The 22,642-nt window shown below is 41.6% G+C and overlaps 2 protein-coding genes across 6 annotated transcripts in view; both read right to left on the bottom strand.

Moving 5' to 3' along the window:
* LOC134211883 (uncharacterized) overlaps positions 1 to 15,056 on the bottom strand; it is a 33,290-nt gene extending 18,234 nt beyond the window's left edge. Inside the window, exon 1 of the mRNA XM_062689248.1 lies at positions 13,049 to 15,056. Within this exon, the coding sequence (XP_062545232.1) occupies positions 13,342 to 14,430 (1,089 nt within the window). The 5' untranslated portion in view covers positions 14,431 to 15,056 and the 3' untranslated portion in view covers positions 13,049 to 13,341. The remainder of the gene's footprint in view (positions 1 to 13,048) is intronic.
* Positions 3,843 to 22,642, bottom strand: part of LOC134211882 (lachesin-like) — a 137,869-nt gene continuing 119,069 nt past the window's right edge. For all 5 annotated transcript variants that reach the window (XM_062689244.1, XM_062689243.1, XM_062689245.1 and 2 more), the window contains 4 exons: positions 20,733 to 20,885; positions 4,668 to 4,754; positions 4,289 to 4,393; positions 3,843 to 4,220 (listed from right to left, as the gene is read on the bottom strand). In XM_062689244.1, coding sequence (XP_062545228.1) covers positions 4,060 to 4,220; positions 4,289 to 4,393; positions 4,668 to 4,754; positions 20,733 to 20,885 — 506 coding nt within the window. In that variant the 3' untranslated portion in view covers positions 3,843 to 4,059. The remainder of the gene's footprint in view (positions 4,221 to 4,288; positions 4,394 to 4,667; positions 4,755 to 20,732; positions 20,886 to 22,642) is intronic.

Here is a 22,642-nt window from a genome sequence, read left to right as displayed (position 1 = left end):
ACACGGTGCAGCCTGCATGATTGCGAGTATGATGCCAGTCGGGCTGGTCATCTGGGAAGACGAGGAGTGTTTCGAGCTACGTGGCACCAGAGGAGCCCGCGAACGCATCTTCGGTTGCCGGACGACAGCGCGAGTGGGATAACTCTTATTAAGGTAGGTGGACCCCTCGATTGATACCTAATATATCATGCTGGAAGAAGAGACCCCATGGGGAAGTTCACTTCCATTTGACACAATTTCTGTCAGGTCATGGCTGCTTCCGGCAGTACCTCCACAAGTTTGGCCACGCGGAGAGCCCCGTCTTCTCTAACTGCCCACGTGTTGATGAAACTGCAGAGCACATACTGTTCGTATGTCCCGTTTCGACGTCGAAAGAAGAGCTATGCTAGACGTTTGCAGTCGGGACACAACTTCGGATACCCTTAACCAGAGGATGTGCCAAGCGGTGGAGAAGTGGAACGCAGTTTTGACTGCAACCACTCAGATTGCCTGCAGCTTGCAGAGAATCTGGCGCGCCGACCTGCAGACGACAAGCATGACTAACTTGTGATTGGTTAGTTATAGCGAAAGCAGGCTGAGCGCGAGGAAGTGAATGAGAGGTTTGGACATGTCGAGGTAAGAGTATCGCAGCGGGTGGCAACCACAGTCGCCACCATGAGAAGAGTGAGCGCACAGTTGTTAGTATGGATTGCACATGCCGAGGTAGGAGGATCTTAGCGTAGAACTGTTGGTACCAATCGCTATCGACACCTCGAGGCATGGCAGAGGAGAGTAGAGTGAGCATTCAAGTCAGCCTCACGTGGTATGTTAGAGGTGAGCACAAAAGTCAGACTCATATGGTGCATCAGAAAGAGTATCAGGGTGTGTCAGAGGGTATGTTAGAGAGAGCACCCAAGTAAGCCTCAAACAGGACGAGTGCCTGATCGAGTCATGAAGAAAAAACTGCGCCTAACCCAAAACGGCTAAGGCAGCAATCCGGCGAATGCGCTCAGAGAAAAGCCAAACGACGTGCGACCATAAAGTCCAAACGTCGTCTGGACAGAGCAGATCGGGGTGCAAAGGTGCCTGAAGGGCGTCGATCCGAGATGGAGACTTCTCGGCCCAAAATTAGGAAAGGCACCAACCAGACGTAAATCGTCGGCCCGCAAGAGGGTACCAGCTGCCCGGTGCCATCGGCACAAAGGACCCAAAATCTCTGGCACCTGGTCAGTAGCGCAAAGCGGAAGTCAAGCGCATCCCTACCCGCAAAAAAAGCTATAGACAGAGGCAAGGCCCTGTTGGTGAAAACTGACAATGATAATTACGCCGAAGTCCTTGAATCGATGCGGGCGGCCGGAAAGCTTTCGGCGCTGGGTCAGGACATGCGAAGCGTCAAACGCATCAAGATCGGTGAAATGATCTTGGCTTTGAAACGCGGAGCGCAAGCTAGTGGGACGGACTACATGTTAGAAGTGAGAACCTAAGTAAGTCTCACATGGTGTATCAGAGCGTGTGTCGGGGAGTGCCAGAGTGAGCACCCAAATAATTCTCAAATTGGTGTGCTAGAGCGTGAATCAGATGGCAGGGTGAGCATCCAAGTTAGTCTCACATAGTGCGTAAAGGGTGGGAACCCAATTTAGACTCAAATGGAATGTTAGTGTAGAGTATCAAAGTAAGACTTATATGGTGCGTCAGAGGCTGTGTTAGATGGTGTGTTAGAGAGAGCACCCAAGTAATCTGCAAATCCTTCTATTTTCACATCGAGCGGACGGGTGATTCAAGCGTTATATTCCATCATACATGACATTTCGCAGAACCTGCCCGAGGATCGATTCCTGTGGAACACCCGCTGAAACTTCAATCGACTGCTGATCAGCGTCAGTGTCATATAACAATAACCAAATAACCTGTTCTGACAATATCTTTTTAGAATCCAGCACAGATAACCCAAAACTGCTAAGCGTTGCAGGGAATCAGCCATAGCTGCCCAGCTAGTGTTATTAAATGCATTCTTCACATCTAGTGTGTATCCAGCTGTATATAGTAGGTGAACTGGTCTGTATGCCGAAGGATCTTCCGGGGCTCTCCCACGGTTAGGTAACAGCACCAACTTCTGCCGTTTCCAGCGGTCTGAGAAGTTTCCTTCATCCAGGCATCGCTGGAGGCAGCTTCTGAATATATCTGGAGCAGCAAGAATCGCGTTTTTAAAGACCAGGTCAGGAATACAATCTGGACCTGGTGCCTTATTTAGCTTATTTTTTTAGCAGCGACGATAAGCTCATCGTTAGTCACTAGAGCGGTAGCACTTGATATCCTCTGCGAAAGTTATGCAGATTGGAATCATCCTGGTGAAATTCAACTATCATCGATCATCACTCCTAGAAGTCTCATAGTCCTCACCGACAGTATTGTAAATGGAAAATTTAAAAATCAATACGAAAAAATCACGACACAAACAAAATACATTGTTTGTTCCAAAACAGGACTATCCGGATAAGTACGATTTATGAATGATCCCTTTCAAAAATATGATTCAATTATAGATTTATTGCAAACTCGTTGTATGCGTAGTGTCTATTAAGCTACGCAGTGAATATGTAAACACATTGACGTAACTTCAAGGGGGCTTTAGCCCCAGTGGCGTAGCCAAGGGGGTGAAATAATGATAGCCCAATACAACCTACCGTATGCCTCTATTCATATTGAAGGCATATCGATCTGTAGATTTGCAAATGTTCTAGGAATTTTGTCATTACTCGCAAAAAAATTTGAAAAAAAAATTACACCAGTTATAATTAACAAATATAAATAACTGTTTGCAGATATATCTGAATCTTTTTCTGCAATCATAGAAGCAATCTATTTGAAATTTATTCCAACAATATCCACTGCCGTCAGATATGTCTGAATATTGTCATGCAATTTAAAAAAAAATCCGTTTTAAAATTTACTGCGGACATTCGTCACGCACCCTGTAGAGAAATTACAATATTAGTATTAGTAAATGTATCATTTAAACTTATACGCCTTTTTCAAATGTTGCTCTATTATTTTATTGTCAATGTTCACATGTTTTTGGCTATTTTCATATCCTTATGGTCTAATAACATAAGTCATTTTTGAGGTTTTGATAACTAATAGGGTAACTGCTCCTGGAATTCATCTCATGGCTCCGATATTCATTTGATCAAAAACTAAGCAATGGAAAACAATTTGATGTTTTTTAATTTTTCTGATTTTTTTCCAGCAGTGAGCATACACAACAAAATTGGTGCTGTATTTCTTTGTTTTGCGATGAGATGAATAGATGTTTAGTGAGATGAAGTTCGGGACATTTCTCCTACCAGTTTTGCATGAAGGAGTTTCAAACAAAGCCTAATGAACCGTTATTCTATAGTTACTAGTTTATTTGTGAACGCAGTAGCGCCAGTGGCAAGTGTTTTTTTTTTCATTCAAAATTTTCAACGTCTGTTGTCTGTGATTTTTTTTCTTCAATTGCTGTGTCTGGTTGTCTAAGGTTGTCACTGCTTATGTTTTCTGCATCTGATAGTAATAAAGAATTGAACTGTCAAATATTTATTTTTTGTGACATTTCCCCGCATGCTGCGTCCGGTTGGCTAGTCACGGGACAGACAAACAGGGCTATTATATTTAGGCCTTTATTATTATTATATTATATATTATTATACTACATTCGACGGCTTGTGCAAAACAATCCATAGCAATGGGACGAGAAAACATACTTACCCAATCGGATGAGTCGAAGCTACAATGACGTAAGTTTTCAAGCGAATCAAAACCACTTGATGATGTTCCAACTTTTGCATTCGGATATCAACAAAAAGAAACCCAACGCAAAACTGTCGTTTTATTACAAAATTCAATTACCTTTATTGTATAACATTAAATTCTCAGTTATGCTTCTCTATTTGTGTTTTGTCTAGATCTATGCTGTCGTCTTCCTGTTGCTGAGCATAAATCATTTCAGTATGTCCTTTGGATTATCAGCAATTCAATTAAATTAATTTATTTATTCAGCTTACATTTGTCGCAGTGGTTCCACTGACACTGCCAAGCCGATCACCTCAGGTGGAACATCATCATAAGCAACGCGAGGAGTAGAGTCAGCTCCTTAAAATGGAGAGGCGAAGTAGAGCGTGCATTCGAGGCTGTATCGTTGTCCACGAATGCTTCTTTCTCGCGCTGATCTTCGAGAGTAGCGGAGTTTTCCCTGTAGCGTTCTGTGAATGGGAACCCAATGTACACATATTTGTATCGCAATATTTTTTTAAAGTTGTAAATGTCTAACCTTTGTCTTTTGGTAAATCTATGCTCCATGTATCACCACTGTCACTCGATAGAATCTTATTCGCAGACGAGTACTCGTCCATCGGCCTATAGATTTTATTTTTATCTGCAATTGCATGAAAGAAACAAACGATTTGTAATTTAATGTATGGGATGAAATGAACTGGCAAATGGGTAGTAATTGTGTGTCAAAAAGCATGGTTAGTTATACAGAAGGCTCCCTTGAAAAAAAAAAAGGAGCAGCCGAAATAGAAATCCCTAGTAAATGATTTTTCCTTTTTTATGTGCTTATTCGATTTATATATTTTCAGTCCAATGAATTGATTTGCGATTTAACTCGTTCAAGAAGAATCAGTTGTGAGCTTTTTTGAAATACTTACGATTTTTACGATAAGGAAAGTCAGTTGTTGTTGGCCACACTGTTGTTGTTGGAGGACTTGTGGGGGTTGTTGTAGTCGACGGAATATCTGCGAAGAAATTAGAAAAAAATCAGATTTATCCACCTAACGGCTATGGTGCCTTTTTCATGTATTGTGGAATATAATTGTTCTTCTTCTTCTTCCTCGTCAATGGCTCCTCATTCCAAATGGAACTCGGCCAGCTTTTCAGCTTCACCGGTCTGAAACCTTTGCTCGCAAGGCTAACCGGAGATCCTGGTATAATAGCCCATTATCCAATCTGGGCTATTATCAATAAGATACAATGGGGCAGGATTCCCTATCAAATAAAACTTGATGCGAATAAATTGGTACAGGGTACCAAAAGGTTGGTAATAAATATTGCTTTGCACACATACATACATACATACACACGTGATGGATACACTGGATCGAGGGCTGAAGTTATATCATGGACACCATCTTGGAACGGCGAGTGAGCTAATGGGGTTCACAACGTCAAGCATAAGCACGTTAGGCAAAATGGACATCGGACAAAATGTACTTTAGGCATAATTCTGCATTATTTATGTCATGGGCTGTTATCTGGCTATTTTAATGCCTAACGAACAAATGATTTATTTCCTTATGGCGTGATCGGTGACAAACAAACGCTAATGAAAGATTGAAAGAGGAAAGCACGCAAGGGAGCGTAAAACGGAAATCACTTTGAACATTTAGCAAGGGCCCTATGATAAACAGTTAATTGATACGCCAGCTTTCTTTTACCAAACGTTCTAAATTGAAATCCTGTGAACGGCTCGGATAATATTGTAGCGACATTTTGACCGAACCTGGTACAAAAAAGCTGACTTATCACGCAGATAACTGTAGTGGCGGATTTGACAAACGGAAGTTGACTTATCAATTAACGAGGCAGGGCACTTTACGACGGGTAGACTACCGATCCCGGGGTGAAGATAAATGTAGTGTACTTCTGCAGCCGATTTGGTTAGCTGATCAGAAATGGATGGGTATCGGGTCAGTGTTCATTGCAGTAGACTTCAATGCGTTGGTGACAGAATAAGAAAAGCCCTGTGCTTAACGGAAAAGACAAACGCTACCCTGTGCTGTAGGCCATAACAAAGCTGGACGTCGTGCTGGGTCGTGGAAGATCACTCGTTTCGACAGCGGGACATTTAGTGATTCTGTGGATCTGGAGGAAAACACGAGAATCGCACAGAAACAAATTATGAAAAATAAACAGCGCGTAAAACCTGACATGCGGAAATTTACGCCATTTTACGCTGAAATGGTCCTCTTGCTAACAAGATTGCTTACAACTTGTATTAAATATTGACGATTCACGTCAAAAAATGTATACATTTAAACAACATCCCGTGTGGAATTACGCTAATAATGGCGTTCCATTTATGTGCATGATTTTTAGCGTAAATTTCAGTGGATTTTTCTATCTGACATGTCTCCTCCCGAGTGATGTCCAACGAAGCTGAAGAACGATAATACTATTTCCGCAGCGCGGCCCAAACCATTGGCCGCCTGCAACGAGAGTAGGAGCAGCTGTCGAAAAGGTGGAGAGGGTGACGGTAGATGAGTAACAGAGGGTGGCAAAGTCCCTCGACCTGGCTAAAGCACGTTGTCCGGGCGGGATTCCGAACATGGCGTTAAAGGCAGCCATAATAACAATTCCGGACATGCTCAGGTTAGTCATGCAGAGATACTTGGACGAGAAAGCGGGAGGATTGCCGAGCAGGCAAATCGGTTTTCGGAGGAGACGACTTATACTGGGCGCTATTGAATCGGTGGTGGGCACTGCAGAAATCACCATCGAATGTGAATGGCGCGATATATGTTTCTGCGCAGTAATAACACTCGAAGTGTGGAATGCTTTCAACAGTGCTAACTGGTCGGAGATCGCGAACTCGTTGCTTCGGCTGGTAATATCGGTAGGGCTGTGCCAGATTCTGGGAAGCTATTTTCATAATCAAGCACTGTTTTCATAATCTATGAGCACTGATGTCCAGAGAGTCCAAGGAAGAGGTCGAATTTACTGCAACCTATTCGATCAGTCCCGCCGAGAAATGGCTGCGCAGCGAGAAGCTACAGCTAGCGTTTCACAAAACGGAGATGATAGTCGCAGGGACAGAAAAAGACACTTCAACTACAATCAAACATTTGACACCCAACACACAATCAAATCGCAAGTCCTTTACAAATTTAAATATACGAATGAATAAAACGGCATGTGCATGCACTGCCGCAAGCATCGACTCTTATGGGCCAAACACAATTGATACGTTTGCGTGCGTTTTGACAGTTTTCCCATGGTGTTTGGCCCATTAGAGTCAGCATTTTTCTGTGGGGTGTCACAATGAATTTTCAGCTTGGCACATTGATATGCAATGTGAAATATCAAAATATAAATATCATTTCATACTGTAGTGCATGAATTTGGCATTTTGAAGTCAGATTTCTAAGATACATGCATCTGTTAAGTATATAAATAAGTAAAATAATTAAGTGATATACTTTGTACAAACCTTAAAAATCACTTTGATAAAGAATAAAAAAAGATAAGAAAAGTAAAATAATCATCATTTATCGCTGAATATCAACCACAATTCAAAATAGTAATTTCAGCCTCGGTAGATACCGTTTTGCTTCGAATTGCCGGACGCTTCGAAAGCCGGACACTTAATTGTTATTTGACTTTATTTACCATCTCAACAAGTATTTCTTGGGTTATCAATGCAGGGAACGATTCTTGGACTTGAAACCATTTTAACAAATGTAAGTAATCCGTGATTTGTGGTAAAAACTTGAAAATTAGAGGTAAAAGTTGAAAGCATGTCATAATCAACGGTGAATTTCGTTTTTCTTAGAATGCAGCTTTAGACTCAACATTAGAAAAACTAAGCTCATATTTTCTATATTCTATCATTTGCAAGGGGCATTAGTAATTTATTAACATAGTATGGCAGCACTCTTTGTCATAATTTAGAGACATTGCTTGGGAATTCATAGCTTTTTAATTTTTATTACATTTTCTTTGTGTCCGGACTTCGAGGCAAGTTTTTACAATTGCTTCGATTTCCGGACATGCTGAGATGATGTTAAATAACTGTTCATCAGTTAAGTTAATTAAAATCACATGATACGTAATGAGCAATCATAGTTACAATTTCATTAGATTTGAGTTGCCACACCCCAAAAGGAACATTGCTTGCTCTCAGCTTATCGATATATACTTATACACATATTGTAAATGGTATCACTTTATTAATTGTACACAAGTAGCAAAACTTGCCTACAGTTTCTAGTAAAGATTGTCTTCAAATGTAGTTTTTTAACCATTCACATTTTTGTAGAAAAAAAATAAGTTCGTAAAACTAGCTTTTTTAACAGAATTGTATAAAAAGACACGTTGTAAACGACTCCCGTCAAATAAAAAAAACTCAACATTTCTCGGACACGCCCGGATTTATCAATCCGCATGAACTCATTATTCCAATCGCTCCTTTCAATCCTTGATTTCTAAAAGAAAACTGAAACGGATTTCAAAAGACACATAAATACCACTAATTGCAGCTTACCCACGTTGAATTTGAGAGGTAGTATTGAAAAAAAAAATTCATTACTCACAGACACGTCAAATGTCAAAAAAGCGTTCTACCTTGAAATAGAAGAGGGAGGAAATTGTATGAAATTATTAGATTCCCAATGTTGTATATTGCAGTTAAATGCTCCCGCTTGGTTTCAAATACTGTTTTTGGTAGCCCTGGTCAGTCTCGGAGCAGAAACTTCGGATGGTACACACAACCGGGGGATGCCAGATTTCCATAAATTTGTATAGAAACCTTACCTTACGGATTTATATTAATCGAGAAATATGAATGCTGTATCCTAGTTGTCTTTGAACGGATTGATTTGGCTATTTAAAGATCAATATAGCCAAACTCGAAGTGTCCGGAAATTCGAAGCAAAAGTGTCCGGAATTTGAAGCATCCCTTATACTGTGTCCGGATTTCGAAGCAAGCGATGTTCAATGTTTTCGATTATATTAGCTATTTCGTGCATACAAAATGTCATTTTCAGTACACTACAGCAAATTTGATAAGTTAATCTTGAGAGTGTGTGTTATCACTCAGTGTCAAGTACTTAATTCCGTTTGTAATATTGAACTGAAAATTTAGCAGTGCTTAGGTGTCCGGACTTCGAGTCGAAACGGTATTCATTGTTTACGCTCGATTATCAATCGGCTATTGAGGATCAGGCGGAAAATTTGGTATGGAAGTTTGGCAGCATGCTGCGAGATATTCGTGCCTGCAATGCCAAGCGTCTGATCAAAACAAACACGAGTCAATGACGAAGCTGCCCACTGAGTCTCGATGCAAGTGATAGTAAAACGAAGATTTCCTTCCTTGGATAGTCGTCAACAACCGGAGATCGCTACAGCATAGCATAGCATAGTTACGGTGTACTTCGTAGATTGGACACTAGATTGGACACTAGTGATACTTTTTCTTTTGAAATCCTTATCCAGATTGCTATCAGAAATCAAGGTGGGTGTAGTCCTTGATTTCAATCTAGGATATAAATCACAAAAGCATGAGGATTACTACTCCTGGCCACGCCCATCTTCACCGTAACTTGGTTGGGGAAGGGAATGTAGATATAGTACTTACTTAATGGGAGGCCTCCGACTCAGCGACACCCTCATAAGTACCACGGAGTTGGATATTGGGGAAGGTATTCGTTTGGTCAGGATTTTCCTGTGGCTGACAATGTGATCTGGTGGTTGTTGTTGTTGTTGTTGTATTTGATTTATTTAGGTGACCTTTTTAACTTGTTGTCATTTAAGCCACCGGAGGATAAAATTACAATACATTCTTATATCTAGTCACTGTGGATTTATCGTTCGTGTTAGCCTTTGGTCCGGGTTCCCGTCAGGTTGGTTGTCTTGATTCCCTTATGCTGCGTAGCTCGGTGGTTGGCTTATTCATCGTGTAAGTATTTTTGCTGATGCGTTAAATTTCGTGGATCAAATTCGTTTTCGTGAGGTATGATGCTGTTTTTCTAAGTTCATTGATATCGTTTCCTAGGGCCAGGTAGAGTGACTTGGCGATATTTTCTTCGATACGGTGTTTGCTGAATTTGGTGCATTCCAGAATGATGTGCTTCACTGTAATTGGGGAGCCACATGCTGAGCAGGTGGGTGCGGCTTCCTTGCGGGCGTAATGTCCATGTGTAATTCTAGTGTGACCGATTCTGAGTCGGGTAATAGCTTTGCTTTCTTCTCTGTTCAACGAGAAGGATGTTGACCATTCGCTTGTATCATATTTTATTTCTCTCAAGTGTCCGCGGTTATTGTGCCAGGCATTCTCCCATGTTAGTCTTGTATGGAGTTTAACTAGCTTTTTGTAATCATCGTATGGTGTTTCAATATTGGTGGATGTCTGTGCTGCTGTGGCAAGTTTCGCTAGTTTGTCGGCTTTTTCGTTGCCAGTTATGTTGATATGAGCTGGTACCCAGCACAGGTCTAAGCGGCCAGGGTTTTGTTTTACTTTGTTTTTGATATCTTCTATCCATGGGTGGTTAGAGTTGTGCCCTTTAACTGCCGCGAGGACACTTTGAGAATCGCTGAATATGACTGTCAATTCAGTGGGGTTGAGGTCAATTGCTTTATTTATTGCGTATGCTTCCGCGCTGAAGATGGATAAATGTTTAGGAAGATTGATGCTAATTTCATGGTCACTCGAGTATTCCGCTTCCCGTTCCTTGTCTGGTTTTTGATCCATCGGTGTATATGTGTTTGTGGTGGGGGTATTTGAGTTTGCATGCTTCGAGAAAACGTATTCTTTTTTCGGTGGGTGTTAGAGTATTGAGTGTGGTTATGTTGACTCCGTTTATTTGTTTGATGGTGTTGTAATTTGATTGTCCTATGGTAACGTTTACCTGTGGGATGTTCAGGGTCTCTGATTTTTCGTTTGATCGCTCTGCTAGTGTACAGGTTGGGGAGATAGCTTTGCGGCACATTTGTTTTGTACTATATAAGATAAGTGCTTCAGATATTCTAATATCCAATGGAAGTTGTCCACTTTCTGCTAACAGGCTTTCAATTGGGCTGGAGTGAAATGCCCCAGTGGCTATTCGAATTCCTTGATGGTATATGGGGCACAGTCTGTTGAGATCGGTATCTTTAGCTCGGCTTATTATAGGGCCTCCGTATATAAGTCTGGGAACAAGCATGGCGTTTAATATCCGAAGTAATGATCTTCGATCTGCTCCGAAATTTGTGCTGCTTATACTTTTCATCAGGGCTAATATTCGTTTACATTCATCTCGTTTCGTTTGAATATGATGTTTGAAGTTGAGTTTGTGATCTAGCCATATTCCTAACAGTTTTGTATTTTTTGTTAGTTTGATTGGTTCTTTATCAAGTATGGCAGGAGGCTGTTTTAGAAGTTTTTCCGGTTTCCAATGTGCATAATTGACGACTTTTGAGTAGAGATGGTAAATCCAGTTTGAATGCACCAGTCTTTAATTCGGTCTAGGGTTTTTTGTATCTTAAAACGGGTCCATCTGGCGCATGTTGTGATTACGGCGATGGTGACGACGTCTGCATATAGTTTGATAATGGTGTTTATGGGTTTCCAATCGTTTATGCTATTGATAGCAACTAGGAAGAATGTGGCATCAAGTACTGATCCTTGTGGTACTCCGTTTTGTTGAATTTGTTCAGAGGAGAAATGCCCTTGATAAAGCACTTTGAAACGTCTTTCTTCGAGAAATTTTTGGCAAAAGGTAGCCATGTGTCCCCCTATGCCAGCTTTTGACAGATTTTTTAGTATCAGATAGCGCCAGGTTCTGTCGTATGCCTTTTCTAAGTCCAGGAAAATAAGTTCTGCGTGTTTTTTCTCATTTATGGCTTGGGTGCATATGTCTTCTATCTCTGTAAGGGGATCAGTTGTTTGTTTTCCTTTCCGGAAAGCGAATTGATTAGGTCCCAGGACTGATTTATTTTCGAGTTCGTTCATTAGTCTGCGATTGACCATTCTTTCGAAAAGTTTCATCATACAGCTTGTTAGGTATATGGGTCGAAGATTTTTTGGATCGTTTGTGTGTTTTCCTGGTTTAGGGATTGGGATTAGGTGAGATTCTCTCCAGGTGTTGGGGAATATTCCATTGATCCAAATGTTATTGTATGATGCAAGTAATTTCTTCTTGATAAATAGTGGAAGTCTTTTCAGCATTTGATTGTGGATGTCATCGGGACCAGGTGAGGATCCTTTCAGTGTGTCAATATGGTATATTAGCTCTTCCAAAGTAAATTCTTTGTTGTACAGTGAATATCTTGCTGTGGGGAAATTGATTGGCTGCTGTTCTTCAGCATTCTTTTTAGTAATGAAGGTGAGTGGGTATGCGCTGTCTGATGATTCTTTGGTGAAGTGTTTGGCAAGGTGTTCCGCAATCTGTTGAGGGTCAGTTATGTTGTTGTTATCTGATGTTATCGTCCAGATGTTTTCTGATGATTTTTTTCCTGATATGCTTTTGATCTTGTTCCAAACTTCTTTTGGTGTTGTGTGTTCATTTATCTCAGAAGTGAATTTTTCCCATGATTTCTGTTTCTCTTCTTCGATGATTTTCCTTGCTTCGTATCTGTGTTTACGAAAGTTGTCGTGGATCATTTGGTAATCAGGGTGGTCAATAGGTGTGTTTTTTAATTTTCTGAGAGATTTTCGCCTTTGTTTCACTGCTTCCCGGGTGTTGTCATTCCACCAGGGTACGGATTTTTTTGATACCACTTCTGATGTTCTTGGGATTGATGCTAGTGCGGCATGTCTGATGTAAGTAGTCAGATCTTCTATTGAGTATTCCTCATTTGGGTTTATTTGATTTTCTAGAATCTCTTCGAATTTTTTCCAGTCTGCGGAGTCGATTTTCCATTTGGGATATTGTTTGTTAGGGCAGTTGACCTGAATAGTTCCGATTTTAATGGGAAAATGATCGCTGCTATGCTGGTCGTTTATTATGGTCCAATCTAATTTTGATAGTTCAGGGCTGCATATTGTTACATCGATTGCTGATGTGCTGTACATATCGTTTCTTTTGGCTGAGTGTATGAAGGTTGTTTGGCCATCATTTAGCGTTAATAATCCGTGGTCTTCTATTATTTTGATAATTTCTTTACCTCTGGAATCTTGGTGTTTCAAATCCCATTGCGCGTGGTGAGCGTTTAAGTCACCGGCCATTATTAGTGGCTTCGGTAAAGTGCATAGCACTTTGTCAAATTCTTTAGTATCCAATGTTATATTTGGCGGAATGTATATTGATGCGATTGTCATTTTGAAGGGTGTGTTTACCTCTATAGCGATGATTTCCAGGTCTGTTTGTATTTGTACTGGGGTGAAAGGGATTCCCTTCTTTATAAGCATAGCTACCCCTCCTTGACCAGATGGTCGATGCTCAAATATCGAGTTGTATCCTTTTATATTAAAAGCTGTCTTTGGGTTTGTCCTTGTTTCTTGTATGGCCAGGAAAAGAGGCTGATGTTCACTTATTAGTAGTTGAAGTTCTGCGTGTTTGCTCCGTATACCGTTACAGTTCCATTGTATAAGCGTGGTCATATTCAGATTTGATTTTATTGTTGCTATTATCAGTTATCGTCGTTTAATTCCTCTGTTTCCATGTCTGAGGAATCCGTTTTTCTTTGTTTGTTGTTGTTTTTGTTGTTTATTCGGTTGCTTTTCCTTCTTGGTGTGCCTTCTCTGGTTTCTCTGTCGGGAGATGATTCGATCGGTTTGTCACATTTAATTTTTTTTCCATGTTTGTCTTTAGTTGTGATCGTTTTCTGGGTCTGCGACTCAATGTTTTTTGTTAGTTTTTCTATTAATTCATCCTTTTTCTGCAGCTCGTTTGTTAGCTTGCCACAGTGCGTTTTCATTTCTTCGATATCTTTTTGCATTTTCTCTTCAGTGATCTTTAAATTCTTTTCTTTATATTTGAGGTAGTTATACCAGTTTTTAATATTTGCTTCTTTTTCGTTAAGCGCTTCCATTCGTTCCGAAATAACTTTCATTTTTTCCGAGATAAAGCTCATTTTCTCCTCCAGCTCCTTTTCCCACTGTTTTCTTGCATTTTCGACGATGGTTTGGACATCGCCTGTAACTTTTGCGTAACTTGGTTTTTCGTTGTTGTTGATAAGTTGTTTTCGGGCTGCGGTGTATGAGATGTTTTTATCCGTTTTTATTTTGATTATTTGCTGCTCTTGTCTGAAAATTGGACATGCCTTGCTGGTCGAGATATGATTATCGTCGCAGTTTATGCACTTTATTTCTTTTGAGCATTCATCACTTTCCAGGTGTGCCTTTTCGCCGCAGGTTCGGCAGCGTTCTTCTTTTTTGCAAAATTTACTAATGTGCTGATACTCGTAACACCGGTAGCATTGCGTTGGTCGGGGGTAGTACTTTTCGGTTCTGCAGACGCGGTATCCAATTTTCAGTTTTTCTGGCGGTGAAGGCTGGGAGAACGTGAGGATCACGACTCCGGTGTTGAATTTCGTTTTTTTATCGTCGCTCATTCTGCTGATATGTTTAACTTCAGTCACACCTTGTGTGCTTAGGTTTGTTCTTATATCGTCTTCAGTATCGATTGCGAGCTCCCGACAGACAACGACAGCGCGGGACGTATTCCGTTTGGTATCCCAGCTGACGGTGATCGGTGTTCCATCTGCCAATTCCTTCATGTTTTCAACTAATTTCCTTGCATTTTTCTCATTCAGAATTACGGTCAACGAACCGTTTTTTTCTGTTTAGCCAAATATCTTCATAACAGCAGTATGTCTCGATTGACTTTGTCACGAGAAATATGCTGTGCTCGATTATTGATCCATTTATTTTCTTCAATATCACATACCTATTTTGATTGGCACGATCGGGGGGAAACAACCCCCCGCTGCGCGTCCCCATTGTCACACTTTTGTCAGCTATGCGATTTTCACTGTTCACTCGTCACTCGCGGTGTATGGGCCGATACGTGGTTTGTAATTTGAGCGTTGGTTCAATTCGATTTATCGCTGCCTTCGCGGTGCACTACTTAGGTTGAGAAGCGGGTAATTAATTACGTCCGTTCTCAATGACGATCGCGGGAGTTATGGGATCTGGTGGTAGATCTTACACCGTAACACACCACGCAAAGGTGTCTACCCAGCGTTACGGGGTTCAACAACCGGAGATCGCTACAGGACGCTTCAACTAGAATCGGCAGCTGTGGCTGTGATCTCTTCTCTTGAACAATTGGGGATGATTCACGACGGTAAGCTGAGCTCTAAAAGCCATGTTGACTACACCGTCGACGGCCATAGCAGCACTATCGAGCATGGTGACAAACAGCCGAAAGGGTCATTAGGCGAAAGGGTAATTTGGCCGAAAGGGTCATTTTGCCGAAAGGGTCATTTGGCCGAAAGGGTCATTTTACTGAAAGGGTCATTTGACCGAAAGAATCATTTGGTCAAAAAGGTCATTAGGCCGATACGGTCATTTGGCCTAAAGGGTCATTTAGCCGAACGGGTCGTTTGGCAGAAAGGGTCATTTGGTCGAATAGAACATTTGGCCGAATAAGACATTTGGCCGTATAGGTCATTTGGCAGATTTTTTTTTCTTTTTTTTTTATTAAAGAGGTTTGCAGCCCTAGGCTGACTCACCTCTAACCTTCAGATTTATTTACACTTTTGCATATTTTTTGTTACATTAAAATTGATTATACAATTCAAAGTAAATTATTCTCTATCACAAATAATCCAGAGAACCCCAACAAGATCAAGCATTGCTATAATCATTGATAACATGTTGACTGTTCTGGGAACCCTTGTTGAATTTCTTTCTCACCTTTCCTTTCTTGGTTGATAACCGTCGCTTTTTGGCAGTTTCGCTAATGTGTGATGAAGAGCTATCGTTTGCGTCGTCGTCGTCATCGTTACTGTTCTGTTGATGTTGTGTGTCATCTAATGGTATTGTGGATATGGTGGTGTGGTGTGGTGTATTCGGTAACAGTACAGTGCACGGCACGATCGGGGGGAACTCTTTTGGATTCAGCGAGCAATTGTTCGTTTGCTTTGATACCGCTAATGACGCTGCGATGCTTGGCGCTTTGGTATTTTTGTGGTTGGTTGGGATATTTCGGCAGTCGTAGTCATCGATGCTTCCGTGCATTTTTGTTTCGGATGAGCGGTCTTAAGGCAGTAACGACATGATTTAGGCTGATCAGGGTAAGAAATTGTCGTCTCATGTCCACTTATGGTTACGAAGGATGGAATTGGAGTTTTCACTTTCATGTGCAGAATTCTAACCCCATTGTACACTCCGGGGAAATAATTTTTCCAACGCTCCCTAGTCACGGATAGAACTTCACCGTATTTCTGCAGGAAATCAACTACAACTGTGTGCTTCATTGCCGGCGGTAAATCGAGCACACGCACGGCAACAGTGTCGCTATCCACATAGACGGGTATTTTAAAACCCTTATCACCGTGGAAGATCGAATGTCTATTGTTATGGAGCTGTTGATAGCGAGCTGCTGCTTCACTATCTTTTAATTCTATATATACGCAATTGCGTATACACCCAGGTTTTTTTTACACGGTTTGGTTTTAGTCGTTCAAGACCCTCAGCGTCAATAAAACAATGAGTTAACCCCACGAAAAAATTCACAAAAAATCAAAGAAAATTCAGGGGGTATTTTAAAAGCTGTGAAAATTCAGGTTGACCAAGAAATTAATGAATTCCAACCGCGTAAAAAAAAACCTGGGTGTATTGTGCAACTGAATGCTTTCAGTTTCCGACAGATTCAACTGAATTTCTTTGTCGAGGAACTGCTGAACTTTTGTAGCATTAGGTCTTTCAGGTAAAACACTGAAATCAACTATTCTCGTATTTTTTTCTCGATACGTTCATATTGGCAATCGTACGAAGAGCACAAAGTGAAGCGAATGAAGAATCACGTCCGACGTCTATAAGCAAAGGCTATCAACTGGTTTGGCAGAATAGAATATTTGGCCGAATAGGCCATTTGGCAGAATAGGACATTTGACCGAATAGATTATTTGAAAAGTGAGAAATTATGAGTGATAAGAGAGATGTCCTAATTATTATTCCCCATTTCTCACTTCTCATTGTAAAAGTAAGAAACATGAAGTGATTAGTGAGACGTCTCACTACCCACTTCTCACTACTCACTTTTCACAGTGAGAAGTGATAAATGATGAGTGAGAAGAGAGACGTCTCACTTCTCACTCCTCATTTCTTCCTTCTCGCTGTAAAAAGTGAAAAGCGCGTCTCACTACACACTTCTCACTGCTCACTTTCCACAGTAAGAAGTGAGATAAGTAAAAAAAAATTAGAAGCACGAAGTGAGTAGTGAGGCGTCTCACTATTCACTTCACGCTGCTCACTTTCTACAGTGAGAAGAGAAAAATGAAGAGTGAGAAGTGAGACGTCTCACTACTCACTTCACGCTTCTCACTTTTTACAGTGAGAAGTGAGAAATGAGACGTCTCTCTTCTAACTTCTAATTTTTCACTTTTCAAATGTCCTTCTCGGCCAAATATCTTATTCAGCCAAATGTCCTATTCGACCAAATGTCCTATTCGGCCAAATGTCCTATTCGACCAAATGACCCTCTCGGCAAAATTACCCTTCCGGCCAAATTACACTTCCGGCCAAATAACCCTATTGGCCTAATGACCCTTTCGCCAAACGACCCTTTCGGTCAAACGACCCTTTTGGCCAAACGACCCTTTTCGACCAAATGATCATTTCGGTTAATTGACCTTTTCGGCTAAATGACCCTGTCAGCCAAATGACCCTTTCGGTTTAATGACCCTTTCGGCCAAACGACCCTTTCGGCTAAACTACCTTTCGCTCAAATAACCTTTTTGGATAAATGACCCTTCCGGCCAGATGGGTTTCGGCTTAATGGTTTGTTCGACGTAATGAATTCGGCCAAATGGCTTTCGGGTGAATGGGTTTCGGCCAAGCGAGCCTTACGCAAGTTCAGTCTGGATGTCGGGGTTGATCGCAAACTGCAACGCCCGAAAGCTGGGAGTGTTCATAGGCTGGTGTACCAGAGAGTCATCAACGCATACCGCGTCGTATCTCACGAAGCGGCGTGTGTAATCGCGGGCACGATGCCCATAAAACTGGTATGGTGGGAGACTCCTCTTCCTCTGAGGCCATCCTCTGGTCCGGTAGAAATAAAGTATCCGATGCTGAAAAATATTTCTCCACCTGCCGCAAAAACAGTATTCTTCTATCTGGAAAACCAAGCCTGAACCAGTTAAGCTTTTCCCGACGACTGGCAGCGCTACCACATAATTTCGAACCATAATACCAGTGTATTCTCCCGTGACACCGCTGATTACTGACCTATTTAGCTGACCTCCTGTGTATCAAAGGTCATTAAGAGGTCGAGCCAGATGAAAGATTTGTCGGCCGGTAAAGTATCCGTAGGTACGTGTGCAACGAGCGGGATCGTCTCTCCGTCTCAAATCGGAAACTCGTCAAGATCCTCGGAGTCTCCAACGACCGAGGACTGTCATTCATCCCTAATTTCAGAGCGTTCAAAGTCTGCTGTATACCGAGGACTATCCTTATTAAAATCTTATCAAAACCGCACAGGACAAATAACAGGGCTACTCAGTACCGTATCGTTCAAGCGTTGATTGCCAGCAGACTGATGTACGGACTGCAGCTGGTTTGTGTAGCACGTCGGGACCTCATCAGTCTACTCTCCCTACGCATAGCTCCCATACTTCTTCCCTCCATTTCCACTGAGGCTGCCTGTGCCTGAACTGGTGTTCTCCTCCTAGCGCAAGAGAATCGCATTTTGTACACTTTGGCCAGCGCCGGTCAGTGGCTAGATTCCAGCTGTCAGTCCTCTACAAACAAAATAAACTACTTCATTGCTAGGTGCTTTAAAACAGGGTACAACACAAAGGTTCTACGGAGATCGGTTGCCGTGCTGTGTTTAGCAAGTTTAGAAACCATGAACACTGCTACACTGACAGTTCCCCTTCGATAGAAGGGGTCGGCTTAGGCTTAGGTGTTACAGGGAACAACCCAACCCAACGGTGTCCGATAACCTTCCGGAATAATAAAGCGTCTTCTACTCGGCGGAAGCCACAGCTTTATTTGTCAGATCCTGGCCATTGTCGCTGACGAATAACAATCGACAACCTTCGTTTGAGTACCGGACGCTGTGGAGACCAGGGAACGTCACTGCGAACATTCTGGTTAGAGTCGAACAACAAGGCCGGCGTCTCAAGGAACAGCAAGCTCTCAAAGGACCAAGCAAGCCATCTTCTGCCTGCACACCGGCTACACTCTATTTTCACATAACCTCGGTAGTGGGCCCTTCCGGACCGTTTGTGAAATCTGCGAGTTTCAAAATGCAAAAAAACATGTGATTTGACATTCCTCGATCTTTCGATTCTTTTCGAAAAACATTGGAGATACTTTGACTGATGATACCGCTAGCCTGTCAACCCTCATTTGCTTCCAGAAATATGGATGGCTGTACCACCAGATCTAGAAAGGGGGCACCCCTTAGGCTTTTTCGATGTTTTATCAATAGAAACAAGAATACCGAGCCTTTGAATGTGCAGATGCACAATTGTATCTGTCTGCAGAGATTCACTTTCGGAGAACAGCGCGTTTCAACCTTAGAATTCCCGGAAAGTTTTTTTGATAGTGACTCCTCATCGTGGAAAACGACTACCCCCCACCGTGATTGATGTTATTTGTTTTCTGTATTTTTATCTAGCTTATACTTTCCAACCAAATTTTAAAGATTTTCCAAGTGTTTAGTACTAAGTTACAGAAGGTCCCTAGGATGTACCTAAGGGTCACCGCTTTCTGCCTTCTGCCCTACTAATTGATCCCTTCGCATTGGCGATATCATGACAAGTGAAGTGCTGAAGTCAATTTAACATTCACGGAAATAAAGAATAATAAAAACCTTCCCTATTATGAATAAAGCTAATGAGTTCATAAGAACGCTAACAAACCAATCTACAAAGCTCTGTTAGAAATTTTGATGAATGACGAAAGTAAATGAATGCCCATTTAAATATATGGATGGCCGGCTTACATTAGCCAAACAACTGGTATTCATAGGTAGTGCATTTTGTTTCGATGTGTTAACCACTTTAAACTCATATAGCCTTCTAAGCCATAGTCTGAAGCTTGTCAGCACATTGGATAAGTGGGGAATAGCATATTCGGTCTATGTTTACAGAACACGAGCACTATTATGCTTTTACAAATCAAGTTTCATCCTAGAGAGGTATAAATATGAATGAAACAAGCGCAAATATAAATGTACAGGAAATAGAGTCATATAAATGGAAGCTTCTGCCGCCAGATTGCCACAGTGTAGTTGGGAAAAGGGAGAGAGAAACGCTTCCTTCCTGCCTTGTTTTGTATACTTTTGTACAAACATCGGCGGCATCTGCAGAAGCGATGGAAACAACTCTACGATATTTTCGCCTTGTATTCCCTGTTTATAGCATCTCACGCATAACCAAGGTTCAGAGCACAGTTCGAATACAATGTGATGCAAGTACTATTCTACAGCACCCAGCCAGCACCGCAAACCTAGGTTCGGTACATAACGTTCTGAGCGATAAGGGGTCCCACAATAGCCAGCTCGGAAAACATTACCTTGGTAACCGTCGTCGTTTCGTCGGCCCCCTCGGTTTCGATCACCAACTGAGAATAAATTACTCGAGCTGTGTGTATGATTTTATTTGATATTAAACAATTTCGAAAGCAAGCAGACCTTCACACAACAGCAGAAGTCATGTCCCGGGGTGGTGATTCGTACCGAGCGAGAGATTTGTATGATTACTCCTAGATGCAATACAACAATGGCGATGTTAAAATTGTAGCTTATTTTGAAAGGTGAAATTGAATTTCTACTACAATGCCAATGCAACTGCCAATGGGGACGTGAAGCCGGTTGGTAAAGGAAATGCGACTGCTTCGTACTTACGATATACTTTGATTGATCCGTCCGTTTCGCCAAGGGAGTTCTTGACCACACATTTGTATGTGCCGAAGTCACCGATGTCGACTTCCTTAATCGTGAGCTTCATTATTACTTTGTAATTGCTAGCTTCGTGCGTCGTTGGCTCGAACCGTTTGCCTGAAATGGGAAACCCAACGGGGAGAATGCTATAGTATAGAGTTTGCAGTTAGTTGTTTGTTTGCTAAGTTGTGAAATCGTTTCGGTTCATTTCGCTAAGGTGACACACCATTTCCGTTCAATACTGAGAACCTTACAGCAGTGACAAGTTTTGTTAGATGAATGGTACAACCGATGGTGTAGGGACTATGTACTAACGTTCAATTGTGTGGATGAAGTTCGATTGGTTACTGATAATATGATTGCTCATAAAAGCTCTCAGCATTCCTCTACCTCACTTTCACTGCGGTACAGGAAATATCTCACCATGGAAGGTACTAAGTTTGTGATATCATTTGTTCCATTTGAGCGAAGTAAACATAATTATTGGTTTATCCCAACGCCTCTAGTGAGCTGTTTGCAATATCTTCACAGCTTAGCCTGAATAGTAGGTAACAGGACGAAACAATTGTACAAAACGCCAATTACACTGGTCGACAGTGTAGTTCGCGAGCTTAGAAATTGACTGGCGACTGTCAATAATTGATTGACTGCAAAATTTCCAAGATTATTTGATAACAATATTCAAAAAAATTTCGTTGAAATCATTTGCTTATTATCTTATCAAGTAGCCATCCACTACCCTTCACGCCAAACAGGCTCACACCGAGCCCTAAGGAAAACGACGCATCTATTCTGAGCATACTCAGAACAGCACGACAAAAATAGATGGAATTGTAATTATTGGACTTATATGCTTTGATCAATAACAATAACAAAAACCTATACTTATACTATAAGCAAAGTATAAAAGTAAATATGCATCTGATTTTACCACGATTGTACTCTGATGGAGCACGATATTCGTCAAAGTCTGAAGTTCATCGCATCCTGACAGCAGAACCTATCGCAACATGCTTCATAATGTACTGACTAAGCCGAGCAGTCATTCGTTCGTTTCTAGTCTTTCTTTTCGGTTGAATAACTCAAAGATAATGTCAATCCAAGGTAATAATGGCCGGACTGATGGAAGGCGAAGATAGTGCTCCATTGTCCTGCCCAAAATCACCGTAATATGTCAACCAGTACCTTCTCATGATTCTCCATTTTTGTGTGTCAACAAGCCACTTCTTTGTTCTGCTGGAAGAAAGCATAATAATGAATCTGTCGTAATTTGGCCTCGTTATAACCCTGTCACCGAGAGAACGAGGGATTGAATAAAAGGGACGAAAATGTTTCGCCAAACCGCCCCAAAACACGACATAAAAAAGCGCTGTGCAAAATACCTACTGTTCTGTTTGCCCGAACACGTCCAACGGGGGCTGCTTCTCTTCACTTTGATTGAATAACAAGATGATGATTTTGTCACAATTTTTCTTGTTATCAGATTTTCCCCATGCTTATTATTTTCATCCGTTTGACTTTGTTTCGTTACGCTTAGTCGCCAATTTGCTATTTCGCCCTGCCCCGCCAAACAAATCCACAGTGGTGTCGTTTCGCCAGCTGGATTGTGTGTTGGCACCGGCCGAAAATAATTCTAGCGCTTCATGCTCCCTCAGACGTCAATGGACACGGCGAAAGTGAAGCCAATCTCGAGTGGGCAGCGAGCGGGAAAATATTAATGATGGATGTTGTACATGCCGAGAGTTCAGGAGGTTGAAGGATGAAACCAAAATGGTCATGCTTCTGAATTTTTGGAGCTGTTAGTGGGGAATGCAGGACCGGCTTTACATTTCGGATGAAAATAGGCTAATACATTAATACATTCTTCATCAGCA

This window comes from Armigeres subalbatus, chromosome 2 (genome assembly GCF_024139115.2).
Source record: "Armigeres subalbatus isolate Guangzhou_Male chromosome 2, GZ_Asu_2, whole genome shotgun sequence".
NCBI lineage: Eukaryota > Metazoa > Arthropoda > Insecta > Diptera > Culicidae > Armigeres > Armigeres subalbatus.
Note: the sequence above shows the minus strand (reverse complement) of the source record. Positions and strands in the feature narration are given on the sequence as shown.